Source organism: Giraffa tippelskirchi, chromosome 12 (genome assembly GCF_054371585.1).
Source record: "Giraffa tippelskirchi isolate mGirTip1 chromosome 12, T2T-mGirTip1v1.2.pri, whole genome shotgun sequence".
Lineage (NCBI taxonomy): Eukaryota > Metazoa > Chordata > Mammalia > Artiodactyla > Giraffidae > Giraffa > Giraffa tippelskirchi.
Window position 1 is genome coordinate 3,492,121 of NC_137286.1, and position 16,181 is coordinate 3,508,301.

Below are 16,181 nucleotides of genomic sequence, written 5' to 3' on the forward strand. Positions count from 1 at the left end.
TATTACTAAATTCACACAAGTGCCTGTGGCGTGCTGGCCACAGTAAGGGGATCGGCCTGGCCCAGGCCAGGGCCCCAGGGCAGGTCTGTGCAGCCATTCCCTGTGAGGCATGCCCAGTGGGGGGGGGGGGCAGCGGCCTCGCTAGTGAGTGTTGGCCGCTAGGTTCCTTGCCTGTGATACAGGCAAAGGTCCTGCCGGGCAGCCTTGCTTTATCGTGTTCCTGGATTTCCAAAATTTCCTACCAGTAGAGGCTGTTCACCCAAAATATCTGATTGGTGATGCAGGCTAGTAATATACCTAGGAGTTTAGCTACCTTAAGCCTAAAATGGTGCAATGATCCAAACCATTATGCACGTGTCTGTGAAGCGCACAGACCTACTCGCACACCTAACTGCACGGCTGCGAGCTGCCACCCAAGGCAGCCGTCCAGACTCGCACGGCCATTCCTGGCCCCCAGCGCCAGGACTGTGCTGGGAATCACCGCAGGCGCGCGCTCGTGGCCTGGCGTCCGTTCACTGTCATCCCTGGCTCCACAGATCACGCCAGCTCTGCTCCCAGGCCAGCCTGGGCGCCGTCACCGCAGGTAAAACAAGTGGCTTCGGAACAGCATCCGCTGAGGGCGACTCCGCCTTGACGCTTCTGACCTTCAGGCTCCTGGATAATCTTCTCTGTTCTTACACTTTATAAAACTCCAAATTTACTCAAAAAGTGCCCCTAGTTTTGAAGTCTGGCATAAAAATTTATGACACAACTGTCTTTAAGAGGGATCATCTTTAAAAATGGATCATTTGATGATTTTCCTACTTTTTTACTCAAAATCATGTTAGTAGACATTTGGGCCCCACTCCACTCTGTGTACTGGAATCACTTTGAAGGTTCAGCAGGTGCCAATCACTTCACAAACCCACCATTCCTTGTCATTTGACAAAATGGAGTTTTTCTAGCAGAAATACGCTGATCTGTGAACTACAGAACACAACTGATGTATCTGGCCAATGTCTCTGGAAAAGGTCTTATTTCTGGAATGAGTTGTACACTGGGCTTACTTTCCACACTGTTTGGAATGACTTCTGACCAATACCCAACCGTTTCAGCTCCTTGCGAGGGTGAGGGCATTCTGCAGGAGCAGGAGTCTGCTCAGGGAATGCTAATCTCAGCCAACAATGGCCCTCGCTGTCGGGCGCACTTCAAGACCGAGTTCTCCTGGGGAAGCCAACAGGCGGCCCGCTTCCAGGAGGAGGCTGGGGGGCAGTGGTGGCAGCCGGCGAGCCTGGCATGCTGGGAGCCCCTCTCCTGTCCTGGAACACCAGAGGGAAAGGCCACGGGGCAAAACTCGGTCAGCCTCCAGGGACAGGCGGGCGGAAAAGAAACGTGATTTTACTTACACCCACTATCGAATGAGCCTCTAACTCTTAAAACAACAGCACACGTGTTCAACATGCCCAGAAAGCTTTGGGCACTCTACACAATTTACAAACAACAACAGAAAAACAGTTACAGATCACAAATGGGTACATCACGGGTGCAGAACCGTGAGACGCGGCCATGAGATGCGGGCCGAGTGCCCTTCCCAGCACCTTCACAAGGGTTTACACCTTCATCAAATTGTCTACATGCTTTTGATGCTGAAGTCAGACAAAATGGGCTTTGGATTTTCATAACACATGAATTCTAAAGGAAGGAAATTACTGAGGCGAGGGTCTGAACATTTGTAAACATTTTTTTTTTTACATTAACATCTTTAATAGCACTCTGTAATCAAGGGTGCTATTATATTACCTGTGCTACAGGAAATCAAGAAATGAAGTGGTTCTGAGTGGAAATATTGGGGACCGGGTGTGGGGGACCTGATGTAGCTTTGGGCTTGTGATGAGTCAGAGTTTTCTATCTACTATCTAAGATAGAAGGACCCCACTGAAGCCAGGACACTGTCTGTCTCCTGCCTTCTTTCAGACAACTACAATTAAAACCTCTCACTGCTGCAAAATTGTATTAGCTTTATCAGTGGGAATTTATATGGCAGTTCAGCTCTTAAAGAATCCTCCTGCAATGCAGGAAACCCTGGTTTGATTTCCTGAGTCGGAAAGATCCTCTGGAAAAGAGACAAGCTAACCACTCCAGTATTCTTGGGCTTCCCTGGTAGCTTAGATGGTAAAGAATCTGCCTGCAATGCAGGAGACGAGACCTGGGTCAGGAAGATCCCCTGAACGAGGGCATGGCAACCTACTCCAGTATTCTTGCCTGGAGAATCCCCATGGACAGAGGAGCCTGGTGGGCTGCAGTCCATGGGGTTGCAAAGAGTTGGACACGACTGAGCAACTAGGCACACATGCATAAGCTTTATCAGCATCCATATTACTTCCAGGTGAGAGAGAGAAGGGGGTGGGGGTGCTCACTGAGTCTTGCTGGATCAGGATTGGGACCAGGTTCTGACAGATGGTAGTGGTGGGGGGTGGGGGAAGGTGGGGGTGTGTGCAGGTGGACTGGAACCTGCAGGGGGTGGCTTGGTGAGAAAACTTTACGCCTTGATAAATGTAGGGTAAGATTCAGTGAATTCTTTAGCCACTAGATAGTATGAGAAATATGCACAAAGAAATATCATAGAAGAAAACTGCACACTTTTCTCTTATTTTTGAAGTAGGAATAGTAGGAAAAGAGAAGGGTTTGTGTTAAGATTTCTTCATATAACAGTTAGTTTGGAGAAGAACTTCAAATATAGATGGAATTAGGATGTGTCACTAGAATGACATTAAAAAGGGCTTTTTTATTATTAGTGCCATCTCATTATCTCATTTTCCTTTCCCTATCTAAACATGTCATCAGTTTAGTAGGAGGATAAAATAGCACATCCTCAACCTAAATTGCAGTAAATACTTTTTGTGTTTGGTACGGAAGTCTGGTAAGATTTGGTACATCGCCTGGGTTGGGGGGGCGTCCAGAATGTTGGACGGAGCTGAGGCAGAGGTGCCAGGAATACCAGGAGGGGCTGCAGGGCAGGGCGGCTCCCGTTCCCCCCGCAGGCTGCAGCTGAGCAGCATGACCAGGGGCTTTCCCTGAATTTTAGGGTGAAGGGGGGTGGCCACATGTAGAATTTAAAAGCTTACAAAGAAAGGAGAGTTTAACTCAGGATACAGTATTAAGAATTTCTGTTTTTTTCACTATGAAAATTACAATTTCAACAAAGAAACTGTGAAAGACCACTAAAGGGACAGGAAAGACTCAGGGATTTACAATATTCACCTTTTTCAGTTCAATAGTGATTTTTAAAAGAATGTTCAAACATTTAAACTGGCACCTGATACTTCTTGCTTTGTTACTCAACAGTAAAACAAACCAATTAAATACGGGCAATGAATTTAAAGATATTTCTCCAAAGAAAAAACACAAATGGCTAATATACATGTGTAAAGATGCCCAACATCATTAGTCATTGGGGAAACGCAAACCAAAAATCATGAGATACTCCTTCACACTCACTAGAATGGTTACAGTGAAAAGAATGGAAAACAGCAAGTGTCGGCGAGGGTGTGGGCCAACTGGAATCCTTGTGGCTGTTGATGGGAATGGTGCAGCTGCTGTGAACGGAATGGCATTTCCACAGAATTACCATACGATTCAGCACGTCCACTTCCAGGTTTACGCACAAAAGAACTGAAAGCAGGGACATGAAGAAATGTTTGCACCCAGATGATCACAGCCGTATTGTTCACAAAAGCTGAGATGTGGAAACAACTCGTTTCCACTGACAGGTGAACACGTTAACCAAATGTGATCTAGCCACACAATGGAACGCTATTCAGTCACAACAAGGAATGGATTTCTGGCACACGTGACAGCACAGATGAACCCTGAGCACACGACACTGAGTGAAATAAGCCAGTTGCAAAAGGACAAATCCCGTATGAGCCCACTAACATAAGGCATCTAGAGCAGTCAAATTCAGAGACAGAAAGCAGAGTTGGGGTTAATGGGGCAACACTGTTTAAGGAAGACAGAGTTTCTGTCTGGGACGATGACACAGTTTTAGAAACAGTGCTGAGAGCTGCACAACATCGTGAATGGAATCAATGCCACTCAATGGACTCATTGCCTCGATGGACACGAGTTTGAGCAAACTCCAGGAGGAGGGGCAGGGAAGCCTGGTGTGCTGCATGCAGTCCATGGGATCACAGAGTCAGGCACAACTCAGCGACTGAACAACAAAACTGTAAACTTTTAAATAACAAATTGTGTTATATAGTATATTTTACCACAATTGAAGAAATTAATAACCTAGTATATAAAAAAACCATTGAATCACACATGTTAAGTGGGTGAGCTGTATGGCGTAGAATTATATCTCAATAAAGCTGGTTAAAAAAGTGTATTCAAATGCTTCAACGGCCACCTGACACACCCAACTTTGTGAAATCTAGGTTACAATAGCCTTTTTATTTTTAATAAAGATAAAATGCCAAGAAACTTAGAAATCTAAACACTGAATGGTGGCAATCTAACGTTCATTTATGATATAATGATCATAAAATAGTTACACTCTAACTTGGGGAGAATTTTCAAAACAGTAAAACCTCTTTAGTATAGGCATTTTGAATCCTTACTACACTTCCTCTGACTGAAGTCAGGAAACGGTGCTGTTAAACCAAGCGAAGGGGAAGTATTAAACCGCATGCGATTCGGCAGCCATGCTGCTCATTCAGAGTAAAGGGCAACGCGGGATAAGGTGGCCATCTTATCACATAAAAGAATCACTTCGACAAGGGGACTTGTAATGAAAATTGCTACAGTCTGAAAACTCGTCACACACGAATGAGATCCGTTTGCCCTTGCCAGTGCTGTGACTTAGGAGGGAGAGGCTGTCTTGGTGGAGCGGCCAGACTGCAGCGCTGACAGCTGAGATGCACAGGCCACACTGCGGGGCCCTGAGCAGAGCGGGTGTACTTACCGGCTCGGTGAGCGTGCTGTCCTTCTCTAAAAACTGCACCACACAGTAGGCCAGCTACAGCGAGAGAGACAAAGTGTTAACACCGCACGCTGTCGTGAGAACGCTGCGTCACCGTCAGCCACCTTCCCGTGGGGAGACAGGCCTGGAGGTGATCCATGCCCCCACCTCCACCCCGGGAGGGACTCTCAGGGAGGGACCCCAGGACCAATGTGCGACACAGGTCAACTGTAGAAGGAACATTAGGAAGCTAAAAAAAAAAACTCCAGGAGATGGTCTTTTAGACCAATTCCACCAAGTCAGCCCAGGGCTGGTGAGGACTTTCTTTGTGGTCTTTTGGAGACTGTAATGGACAAGTAATCTAACTGCCGGGAAAAAAAAAATTAAAATCTGTTTCCATCTTAAATCCCTAAACTATTAATTTCTAATACAGAACAACTAACGCGATAACAAATTGGTTGAATGTAAAGATGTTACCAGTTAATAGGAAGCAGAGAAAAAACTCTTAAGTAAAAGATTTCCCAGGAAGCCAGTGTTACTAGAATGGCTGGCTTCTGCGGTGGCTCAGTTGGTAAAGAATCCGCCTGCAATGCAGGAGACACAGGTTCGATCCCTGGGTCGGGAAGATTGCCTGGAGAAGGAAATGGCAACCCACTTCGGTGTTCTTACCTGGAGAATCCCAAGGACAGAGGAGCCTGGTAGGCTACGGTCCATGGGGTCACAAAAAGTTGGACATGATTTAGTGATTAAACCACCAACTACCACCAAAGAATACACTTTCTGATGCCGTGAGGCACACTCCTCAAGGGAGGCCCTGCAGAGCGCGGAGGGGTGTTTCCTGGTTCTTGGACCTAGACGAGGACCCAGAACTTCCTGAGCTGCAGTCAGTGTAGCTTATTTCTGTCTACATGGAACTTAGAAGAATAAGGGTGAAGGAAAATCCAAATTTCCTGGGGGAAACGCAGCCAAACAACCAGTTAGGAACCATTTATGGATTCATTTTTCAGTGTAATCATAAACAGATTTTTACAAAGTTATAAAAAACCCACAGCTTCAAAAAAAAAAAAAACAACCCCCCAAACCTTGTTGTTTGGAAATATATGCTTTATTTATTCTTTTGGCTGCACCATGTGGCTTGTGGAAACTTAGCTCCCTGACCAGGGATCAAACCCGTGACCCCCACAGAGGAAGTTCAGGGCCCTAACCACTGGGCCACTGGGGAAGCCCCCGAACAACTTGTCCTTCTGACACTTCACTGGCGGGCAGGCACAGGGGTGTCGTCTTTGAGGTGCGAGCTTTCTGTCCCACCACAGGACGTCTTCCTCCAAGAGGTCTTCCTTGACCCCTTCATCGTGTGAGCCACTCCCTCTTCCATACTGACAACCAATTGTGAAATTCTCCATTCTTGAGAATTTTCCGATATGCTTAAAAAGCAATCTCCTTTTACTCCCTTATCCTTTCACTCTCATTGGAACCCTGACACCCAAGTCCACGTGTGATGTAACAGAGGAAACACTCCCTGCTGGAGGCTGGGGTTCAACATCCCAAGTTCACTGAGGTCCAAGCAGAGACGGCCGCGCGCCCTCCCGAGGCCCCGCCAACGCTTGAGGGAGGAGCCCTCACCTGAGGATGGTAGACGCTCAGCGACTTCACTTTGTGCAAAGGTAATAACACCTTCAATAAGAAAATCTTGTGCTCTTCTTTCAGTGGTAAGGCAAATCCATTAATTATACTGCGAAAACAGAATTTATTCAAAGTTTGACTATTTACAAATTCCAGGTTAAAAAACGTATTTCGCTGTTTTTTAGTTTTTGTGTTCAGCATGAAAACCAGCAAGCAAATTATGAGTGGGAGGGCAGACAGTAGCAGAAATTACAAGACCGTTAGGTCCGTTTCAGGAAGCACAGTCATTTCTGTCTTTGGAACTGCAGGGTGATTTAAAAATTCTGAGCTCACAGGTAGCTACCCAGAGCAGTGGGAGCCTCTGGGGGCAAAACCTCCTCCGCCAGGCAGGGCCCTAGAGACCGGCAGCTCGGGTGGGCACCGGTGCCTTCCTTTGGCCTCCACCATTGTTTGGAATTCTCACTCACTTCCCCAGACAAATCCTGCCTCTTTATTCTAGTGCTGGCAGAACAGAGTCTGTGTGTGCAGAGTGGGTGTCGTTGAAAAATCAACAAAAAAGCTGTTCCCTTCTGCAAGGAAAGGGCGTCCGTCCCCTGCTCTTAACCTCCAAGCTGAAGTTTTCATCTGCAACATCGAGGACTTAGTTATCTATTTGGCATTTTATACTTAGGTAAGTGGCTGAGAGCTGCAGAAGCAGTTACAGCAGTTTCTCAGTTGGTGCCTTGTTCATGAGCCTGGTGCACTGGGCACTCAGGCAGGGTTAGTCTGAAGTGACCACTGGGGATGATTTGCCCATTCAAACGACGGGACAGGAGATGATCTCGTGTGTGGCGTGGGGCTGTCTGGACACATCACTTGGCTCACCCTCAGCCTTGCAACAACCTCAGACATGAATACGATTACCTTCCCATTTTACAGGCAAGGAAACAGGAGGCGTGAGTGTTAAGTAAGGCCGGACAACAAGGGTGCCCACGCTTGCGCTCACTACACTCTGCTGGGAGAGAGAATCTGGCAGTGTGTCAGAGAGGAGCTCTCCATGAGGACTGTTGTTTGCTTTACATTTTATCTGAAATGCGAGGAAAGTTGTTTTTCAGAATGACTGGACCTCAGTTCGCCAGATGACAACACTGTTTATGGTGTTCGAACAGCTTTGGGAGTTACTAGATTGACCAGGAGGACAGCTTCTTCCCTGCAGGACTCCTCAGAACCTTTAGCTTCTAACGTGAACTGAATCCCCAAGCGAGGTGCTGGGGAAAAAGCATGTTCGAGCTTATTCAGCAGTGGAACCCTGAGGAACTCTGTTTGGGAATCAGTGAGTTAGGAGGCCTGAAAGAAAACCTATTAGTCATCAATTAAAAAAAAAATGACAGGAAGCAAGAACTCTACTTGGATTAAGACGATGACATTTTTGAAATGTTAGTTTATAAGAATACATATGAAAAATTTATAAAATCAAAGCAATTTGAAATGCTAGTACTTACTCAATACCCCAAATGTATAATAAACCACCTATTCTTTTTCTAAGTGTCAGACGTAAACCTTCTTAATGTAGCTATTTTTAGCACGGCTCTTGAGGAAATAATTGAGATTGGGTTCCCATAGCAATGCTACCAAGGTATATACATGAAACAGAATCTACATATGGAACCAAACGAATGGGAAAGGCCTGTCATTCAGTCCTGATCCAAGGGCTCACCAGCCCCTGCCATTAAGTGAGGCTGATTTAAGTTCCTCTAGAGAACGGCCTGCATTGCCCTGCTCTGGGGAGGGGCGGTTGAATGCAGTGAACTGGATCGTTTTGGCATAAATCCCACCTAAGGCTGTTCACTGCCCATAACAGAGAGACAACTTACCTTCCCAATATTTCCAGTAATTCTGCTATGCCATTGTGATGCTCTGTTTCATAAATAAATCTAGAAAAAGCAAGATGTCATTTAGAATTAGAACACTGAAATCATGGCTGGAAAAGACGAAAACAAGGCTTTTAGGAGGAAAACCACGTAGCCAGGCAACAAGAACACCGCTATTTGTGAAAACCGTTCTGGGGGCAGCGCTAATTGTTACCAGGGACTCCTCAAGGCTTGGAGGTGCAATACTCCAGAGGGCAGCGAGTGGGGGCTCGCTCTCGTTTCTCCCGAATGTTTTATTTTGAAACTTTCAAACATACATCGGGAAGGATGTTTACAGTGAGCGCAGCATCTCAACCACCCAGATTTGACAACAAATAGCTTGCTGTTTGCGTTTATTTTTTTGCCACATCTCAAGCTAAGTTGACACCTGACTCAACTCTAAAGCCTCTGATATTTAGCATGGTCTCTGCGAAGGGTACATGTTACTTCCTTACCACCGGGGCTGTCTCCCCTACTCTCTCCCTGACACCCCACACTTTTCCTACGCTGCTTCAAGTGCTATCTTCCGAAACCCCTGTCTGAGCAGCCGCTCCCTTGGACCCCGTGCGTGGTCCCCGGGGCTCCCAGCGCCTGTGTCAGCCTGAGGCAGTGGACTAGGGCTTATTGTCACCACGTCCCTGGTGCTAGGGCTGAGCCTGGCATCTGAGACACGACTTCTGAGTCTCCTGGGGCCAGGGAGAGGGGACAGGGCAGGACACAAGACAGCGTCTTCTCTCTCCAAGGGTCCCCCAGAAACAACCCGCTGCCGCCCCACAACCTGGCTCAGCTGGAGTCAGCCTAACCCAGAACACGCAGCGGATTCTGCCTGAAGCCAGAGGGGTCTGGTGTTTGAAAAACATTCCTGCCTAGCAGACAAAAACTACCAGTTTAGAGCCAGCTCCAGGCCAAAAATAAGCTCACGATGATTAAAAATTTTCACTGCCCTTGTTTGAAACAAATGGAATAGTGACCTTAAGGTAAAGACCAGGTCGGACACAAAGTGTGACACGCTCCTGAGGTGCGGGTCTAATGTCTCTAGATTTTGGAACCGATCTTTTAAAAATGGGGGCGTGGGGTGGGGAGGGAACCCCTTTGGCTAGAACAGAGGTGGGTGATGGGCAGGCAAGGCAGTCACGTGGAGGCCTGGACACCTGCTTGGATAGATCGGAGCTGAGCCCACAGGGACCCGGGTGAGAACCGCTGAGCGGCAGAGCACAGGGGCGTGGCTGCAGCAAGGAGCCGAGGCAGGGGTGTGCCCGTGACGGATGGCGGCTGCTGGGCTGCTGAGAGCAGGGCTGCGCGGCGTGCGGGGGCCTGTGACGGATCGCGGCGGCCGGGCTGCTGAGAGCAGGGCTGCGCGGCATGTGGGGGCCCGTGCCAGCCTCAGACATGTCGGCCCTGCCACCCTGCCCTGAGCCGGAAAGCCGGCCCTGAGGGAGCTCCAGCCTCCTCGGATGTCTGCACGGGGAGGCGCTTCAGCTCATGGAACTCAAGGCTCCCTTTGCTTCACCTGTTTTACCTGGAAATACTTAAAACGGCTCAGATGAACAAAGTTACAGCTTCATCCAGCACCACCAACCCACTTCAGCTCCTGTTTCTCTGTCCACCAGGACGGCTGGGCAGGCAGCAGCAGGGCCCGGGGTCCTGAAACCTCAGTGCCCGGCTCTGGCTCCTGAAGCTTGGAGGCGGCCAGGCCCCTGGGCACCACCTGTGACCCAGCTCCACCAGCGCTGACATTTAAACAAGGGTGGCCTGGAGCTGGAAGCCATTTTGTTTTCCTAAATCAACTTTACTATATTCTCATCGATAAACTCTTAATTTGGATTACTTGATCGATTTGGAGCAGGTATAGGAAAGAGAAGGTTCCCCTGGTGGCTCAGAAGGTAAAGAGTCTGCCTGCAGTGCGGGAGACCTGGGTTCGATCCCTGGGTTAGGAAGATCCTCTGGAGGAGGAAATGGCACCCATCTCCAGTATTCTTGCCTGGAGAATCCCATGGATAGAGGAGCTTGGCAGGCTACAGTCGACGGGGTCGCAAAGAGTTGGACACAACTAAGCGACTTCTTCACATCACTTCACGGGAAAGAGAAAGCAAGTACAGCCCCCTTCCTTCTTTTCCAGAGGGGAGCAAGAAAGCGGCTGCAAAACGGGAGGGAGCCCTAAGGGTCCACACAGAGCAGAGCTGCGGTGGTCCTTCCTCCTTCTGCACAAAGGAGCCAGGACTCTCCCCACGCGGAGCTGAAACCTGCCTGTCAAGGACAGGGCCCCCCACAAATGGAGGCCACGTACCCCTCTCGTGAGGGGTGAGGCGCTCTGCACCTCACATGGAGGCGAAAGCTACTCCCCCTTGAAGCTGGGCTGTGCTCACCTTCCTGAGTTGCTCTGACCCATACAAAGGGAAGAAGCCAGCTTGCTCCAGGCCGAGGCCAGGCCCTGCGGGGCGCTGGCAGCCACTGCGGCCTCTGCCTCGAGTTCACGGGGCCTGGGTGGGTCACGGGACGCGAGGGCCAGCAGACGGCTGACCGAAGCCCCAGCTGCGGGGGCGCGTCGGCAGCAGAGGCTGAGGCCCGCCTCTACCTGCCACCTAACCTTCGCGCCCCACCGTTGACCAAGACGGGTGCAACCCCTCACGCGGAACCGTCACCCCTCAGCCGGGGGTGTGTCTGACTCACCTGTGAAGATGCTGACTAGACTTGAGAAACCACAGGACTAGGAAGGGGCCTCACACCACTAGTCTTGGGGAGGGGACCAAATACGTCTTGGAGACCGTCTTACAAGGCGCAGCTGCGCCATGTGGGATGCGGCGAGCGGAGGGCAGCTTCTGGGCGCCCTCTCCATCTTTCTCACATGAAGTGAGCAGGGGGGGTGGTGCCGAAGGTGGGGACAGGCTGGTCACGGAGGCCACAGAACCTGCTCCCTTCTGACCCCACACATCACGGGCGGTTTCTACAGACGGGATCACTGAAGACAAGAGGAGAGGCCACACACCCGGTGCCGAGCGCGCGGGGAGAGCCGGTGAGAAACCTCTGGACAACAACCTGCTCAGGCATTCCAGTTGAGAGGTCATGGTTCCTCAGGTTCGAGGCAGCCTCTCCGCCCGCATGCAGGCACGGACTGGTGGTTCTGCACAGAACCCATCTGCCCAGGGAAGGAACCTGCAGCCAGACCTTCCTCCGCTTTCGTCTGAAAGACCAGAACTTAAATCCTGCCTGCTTGCTGTGGATTAAACAGGGGATGCTACGTTTTGATACATAAGTACATCAGCCAAGGAACGATCTTGTTCAAACGGAAACACGACACCAAGAAATACAAAACAGGAACACGACATTTAGGAAACACGACGTCAGCCCCTTAAGTCACGGGTCCAGCCTGGGCTCCGCCATATAAACGGGCCGTGTGGAGCTTGGAGGGAGCCTGAAGGGAAGCCGTTTGTGAGCTGGACAGCTCTGATGCTGAAATGCATGTCGAGTGTGGAGGTAAGGGGGGGCGCCAGACCCTGCTGACCGCAGGCGGGCGGGCAGGGCGAGGGATGGCTGGGGCAGGCCGGCCCTGGGGCGGAATTCCCAGAGAGGGGGCCAGTCTCAGGTACAGGACCCAGTGTCCTGCCCACTGTCTCAGCCCCTCTGCTTTCCCTGCTTGGTCACAGCCACTAAAAAGGCCCTGGCCAGGCCTCTCTGGAGTGCACTGTGCTGGTGCCCCTGGGGCACGCTCTCTAGGGCACAGCCTGTGTGGTCACCCCCTCCTACAGACTCCGCTGGCCTTCCGGCCTCACAGCGGGATGCCCGTCAGCGCCGGGATGCATCACTATCTGAGGCATCCCGGAGCTGAGGGCTTGGGGCTGAGCCGCCCCTTACTGCTTCCAGCGGCAGAGAAGGAACTACGCTAAGGGTTTCGTCCGCTGACATTTATCGGGCGCCCCCAGGAGCCAGGCGGGAAGCTGGAGCTGGGGCTCCGAGACCAGCAGCTGGCCCTCCCAGGAGACCAGACCACCCGCCACGCTGGGGCCTTCTTGGTGGCCTTCTTGGTGTGGGGATGTTTCCAGAGCCTGGGAGGGTGAGGAGAAGGGCTGGTGGAAAACAGCAGGACATGCGGCGCACTGGGGGCTCGCCCAGGACCCACACCCGCTCATCTGAAGAGCGTGCTGGCGTGGGAGGTGGCGGATCTAGGGGCGTTAGCACCCTCAGGTTCACAGAGGTGGCGACGGGCGGGTTTGTGAGGGGAGAAGGGGTCAAGCTGAACACTTGGGGGACACTCCTCCCTGAGCCCTGGGGCGGGGCCCTCCTCCACCCAACCAGGGCCGAGCTGGCCCTGTGGACCTGCAGGCCTGGGGAGGCGGCCCTGGTCACTGCACTGCCTCACCCACCGCTTCCAGCAGGGACGCCCCCAAAGAGCCCCTGATCCACCCCCTACCCTCCTTCCACCAAGATCCACGGGGAAGTGCGAGCTCGTGCGGCTCTGGGTGGGTCCAGAGGGAGCCAGGCTCGGGGTGATCGGCCTGCCAGTGAGAGCTGGACCACAGGCTGGGGTACGAGCCGTGGGGTAGGGGGTGGGGGGGTAGGGGAGCAGGCACAGCGTGAAGGGGCCCCGCCCAGCGCCGAGACAAGAGGTGTGGACAGGCCCCCAGCTGCGCACAAACAGCCACTCCTGCTCTTCAGCCTCTGAAGGAAACGGTGAGGTTAAGTGTGACGGGACCATCGGCGTGCAAGAGGGAAAGGCCATCGTGCACAGACTTACCTATAAAATATATTATTTATCTGTTTTCTGATGTAAGCTCTTAAGCCTAAGAATTTTCCATAGATTCTGTGAAGGGTAGTTTTGAGAAAATCTCTCTCGCGAGGATCTTCACTGTCAAAGAGCTCTAAAAGCTTCAAGGAGAAAAAGACACTCAGTGAACGGGAATTCTCTGTGGGCAGATTACGGAATTTGTAGCTTCAGCTAATCTGGGCCTTACCTGCAATACAAACTTCTGATCAATATATTTCTTCGCTATATTAGGTTGGAAATCTGAAGACTCTAAAAATCTTAAGAAAAACTCATAAACAAGCTAGGAGGAAAAAAAAAAAACACAGTGAGTCAAATAACATGGTATTTCATTAAGTGGAGATTTCAAAATATACCATGAGTTGAATCTGTCTGCAAATACTAACCTTAACAAAAAAAAAAAAAAAAAGAGGGCATGTATCTAAAGAACCCATATCAAATCACATGGCTTAATTATACTGAGGATGGTAACTGCTTTATTTCTAAGAACCACAGACTGTACCCTTCCGTGGCATCTACACAGTGACTCCCATGCCTATTGTCGCCCCTGCTTGGAGCCTACAGTACACAGAAGCCGCAGGCAGGGCTGGGACCAGACTCCAGGTGGGATCTGCAGGTCCTGTCACCCCCAGGGTCCTGGCGGAAGGCCAGGTGCACAGGAAGCGGGACCGCTGGGCGAGCAGGTCGCAGACGCAGTCACCCCCGCATGAGTGGGCTGCAGGCTGTCACGGCTGCACACGACACTGAGGGCAGGGGGCTCTGCCTCTGGCCCTTCCTGTCTGCCCCCCGTCGAGCTCCCTCCCAGGGTGTTTACCTCCCCGACTGCCCTCCTTCAGCCGATCCAGACCTCCCGATCTACCTCGTGGGGCAGGCGCCCCGCCCAATCCACCTCTTTCTTCACAAATGTGTCAGAAAAAAAGCATCTGTCAAGCAGGTGGGCCCTGGGATGCATCGCAGGCAACAGGAAGTCCAGGGACCAAGACTGAGAAATGTCTGCATAAGACCCACGACCTCAGCTCAACGGTCACTTCCACTGAAAACATACTGACAGTTCTATAGCTTTGTAGTTTGTGTAACATGCCCAAGCTAACAAAAACCTTCTTCTGCCTTCAACACTTCTCTCCGATGTGCAGGTCTGCAGGGTCATGACACCAAAGCTCAAAGGCCCCCTCCCCACCCCGGACCAGCTGGGCGCTCCGGTCCTGGAGAAAACATCCCGTCCTGCCCCTCTACTTCTGAGACCCACAACCCCGTACCTGCAGGTGAGGCCAGGCTGCTTCTAACGTTGGCTCGTCTTCCTCTGGGTCAAATTCTGCTCCCGTGGGGTTGGAGGAAGGTGGTAACGTTCGAAACATGTTAACTGCAAACTAAAATCCACATATTTTATAATTATAACCAGGATATTAAAACGATTTCCAGAGAATGTCTATAACAACCTTAAGGCATTCTAATGGCAGCTGCTTCCCGTGGGGATCTGGCTCGTCCTAGTCTCAATGTTCAGAAGCGGCGTGGGTCTCGAGAGCCTGGGTCAACGCCGCAGGACCCAAGGCCGTGACGACCTAACACCGAGGTCCCTGCCTGACTTCCGGATAACCAGCACCAACAGACGCCACCCGGCAGGGATGACCCCTGTTCCGGAACACGGAGAGAGTTCCGAGTGCTACTGAGAAAAGCTGAGATCACAAAGGAAACAGTGGAGACCAAAGAACTGCAAACAGGGAGGAAAGGGCAGAGGTCGTGTTGCACTGGACGCCGTGCGCACCTTCTGGAGTCCTCCGCAGGGACAGGACAAGAGAGGCCACAGTGACGACGCGGTGGTCTCCGGGGGGGCGGCCAGAGGAGCCTTTCCAGAGAGAGGGCTGCAGTGTTGGCAAGGAGAGGAGGTGTCACATCGCAGGACAGCCCGGCCGTGTGACCCTCTGCCTTCTGCCCTGTTCTCCCCCTGCGCTGTCCATCACCACGCGCCCCTAGCCCAGGCTCTGATTAACCTCAACTTCATAAACAACAGTGGGCTTTACAACACGTGTTTTCTATACAAAATCTAGAATTCTTAGGTGCACAGGGGCCCTCATGGTTAATAAGAATAAGGCACAACATACACTGACAGTTTCCTGATATAAATAAAAGTTTAGTTTTTCTGTATCACCATTCATAACCTATTTTTCTTTTGTAGTTAGCTTATTTCTAAAAATTTTCTGTTTGGCCGCCTCGGTCTTGGTTGTGGCGCTCAGGATCTTCTCTTGGGGGACACGGACTCTCTAGTTGTGGGGCACAGGCTTGGTGGTTGTGGCTCCTGGCCTTCAAGGGCTCCAGGGCATGTGGGACCATGGTTCCCCAACCAGGGACTGAACTCACGTTCCTGGCATTGCAAGGCATATTTCTAACCACTGGCCCACAAGGGAAGTCTCCTTGTAGTCAGTTTAAATGTGACCTCACCAAATCTTTGAGCCGACCTATGCCAGTTAACAGAGCTCAACTCTAGGATCAAAAAAACCCCTCTGTCCCTGCAGCCCAGATGCACAGAATCAAAACCCCCCAAACTACAAGGCAGAATCCCACTCCAAACTAACAGTGAGGGTCTCTGCAGGGAGTTCAGAGCAAACCTGGCTCTTCAGAGAACAGCCTTGTAGAGACCAAGTGAAAACTCCATGGCACCTGTTTTGGTTCATCCTGTTTTTCTGTTATACCATTTTCCACGAACAAACACAGTCACTCCCCGTATCACGGGCTCCAGAAGCCCGAATACCAAAAGTCTGCCTCTAAGTCATGTGAGAGGAGCTCACACAGGTGGTCCAGGAACAGGAGGGACAGAGAATGGCTGGAACAAGGAACCAAAAGCCAGAAACAACTAAAAAATTTACCAATTCTTTTAGTAAAAATATGAGTAATGCTCTTCTTGTGGCTGAGCTGGTCAAGAATCCGCCTGTGATGCAGGAGACCTGGGCTCGATCTCTAGGTTGGGAAGATCCCC

The 16,181-nt window shown here is 50.9% G+C and overlaps 1 protein-coding gene across 50 annotated transcripts in view; it reads right to left on the minus strand.

The window, feature by feature from the left end:
- PPP2R5C (protein phosphatase 2 regulatory subunit B'gamma) overlaps nt 1-16,181 on the minus strand; it is a 150,918-nt gene that overhangs the window by 20,296 nt on the left and 114,441 nt on the right. For 49 of the 50 annotated variants that reach the window (XR_014070928.1, XR_014070926.1, XR_014070927.1 and 46 more), the window contains 6 exons: nt 14,467-14,577; nt 13,401-13,493; nt 13,184-13,314; nt 8,416-8,475; nt 6,563-6,671; nt 4,943-4,996 (listed from right to left, as the gene is read on the minus strand). Coding sequence is in view for 41 of the 50 variants with exons in the window: in XM_081548843.1 (XP_081404969.1) it covers nt 4,943-4,996; nt 6,563-6,671; nt 8,416-8,475; nt 13,184-13,314; nt 13,401-13,493; nt 14,467-14,577 (558 nt within the window). In the remaining 9 variants the exon portion in view is untranslated. Of the gene's footprint in view, nt 1-4,942; nt 4,997-6,562; nt 6,672-8,415; nt 8,476-13,183; nt 13,315-13,400; nt 13,494-14,466; nt 14,578-14,646; nt 14,812-16,181 lie in introns of those variants that run through there. The other variant, XM_081548830.1, reaches the window with a different exon arrangement.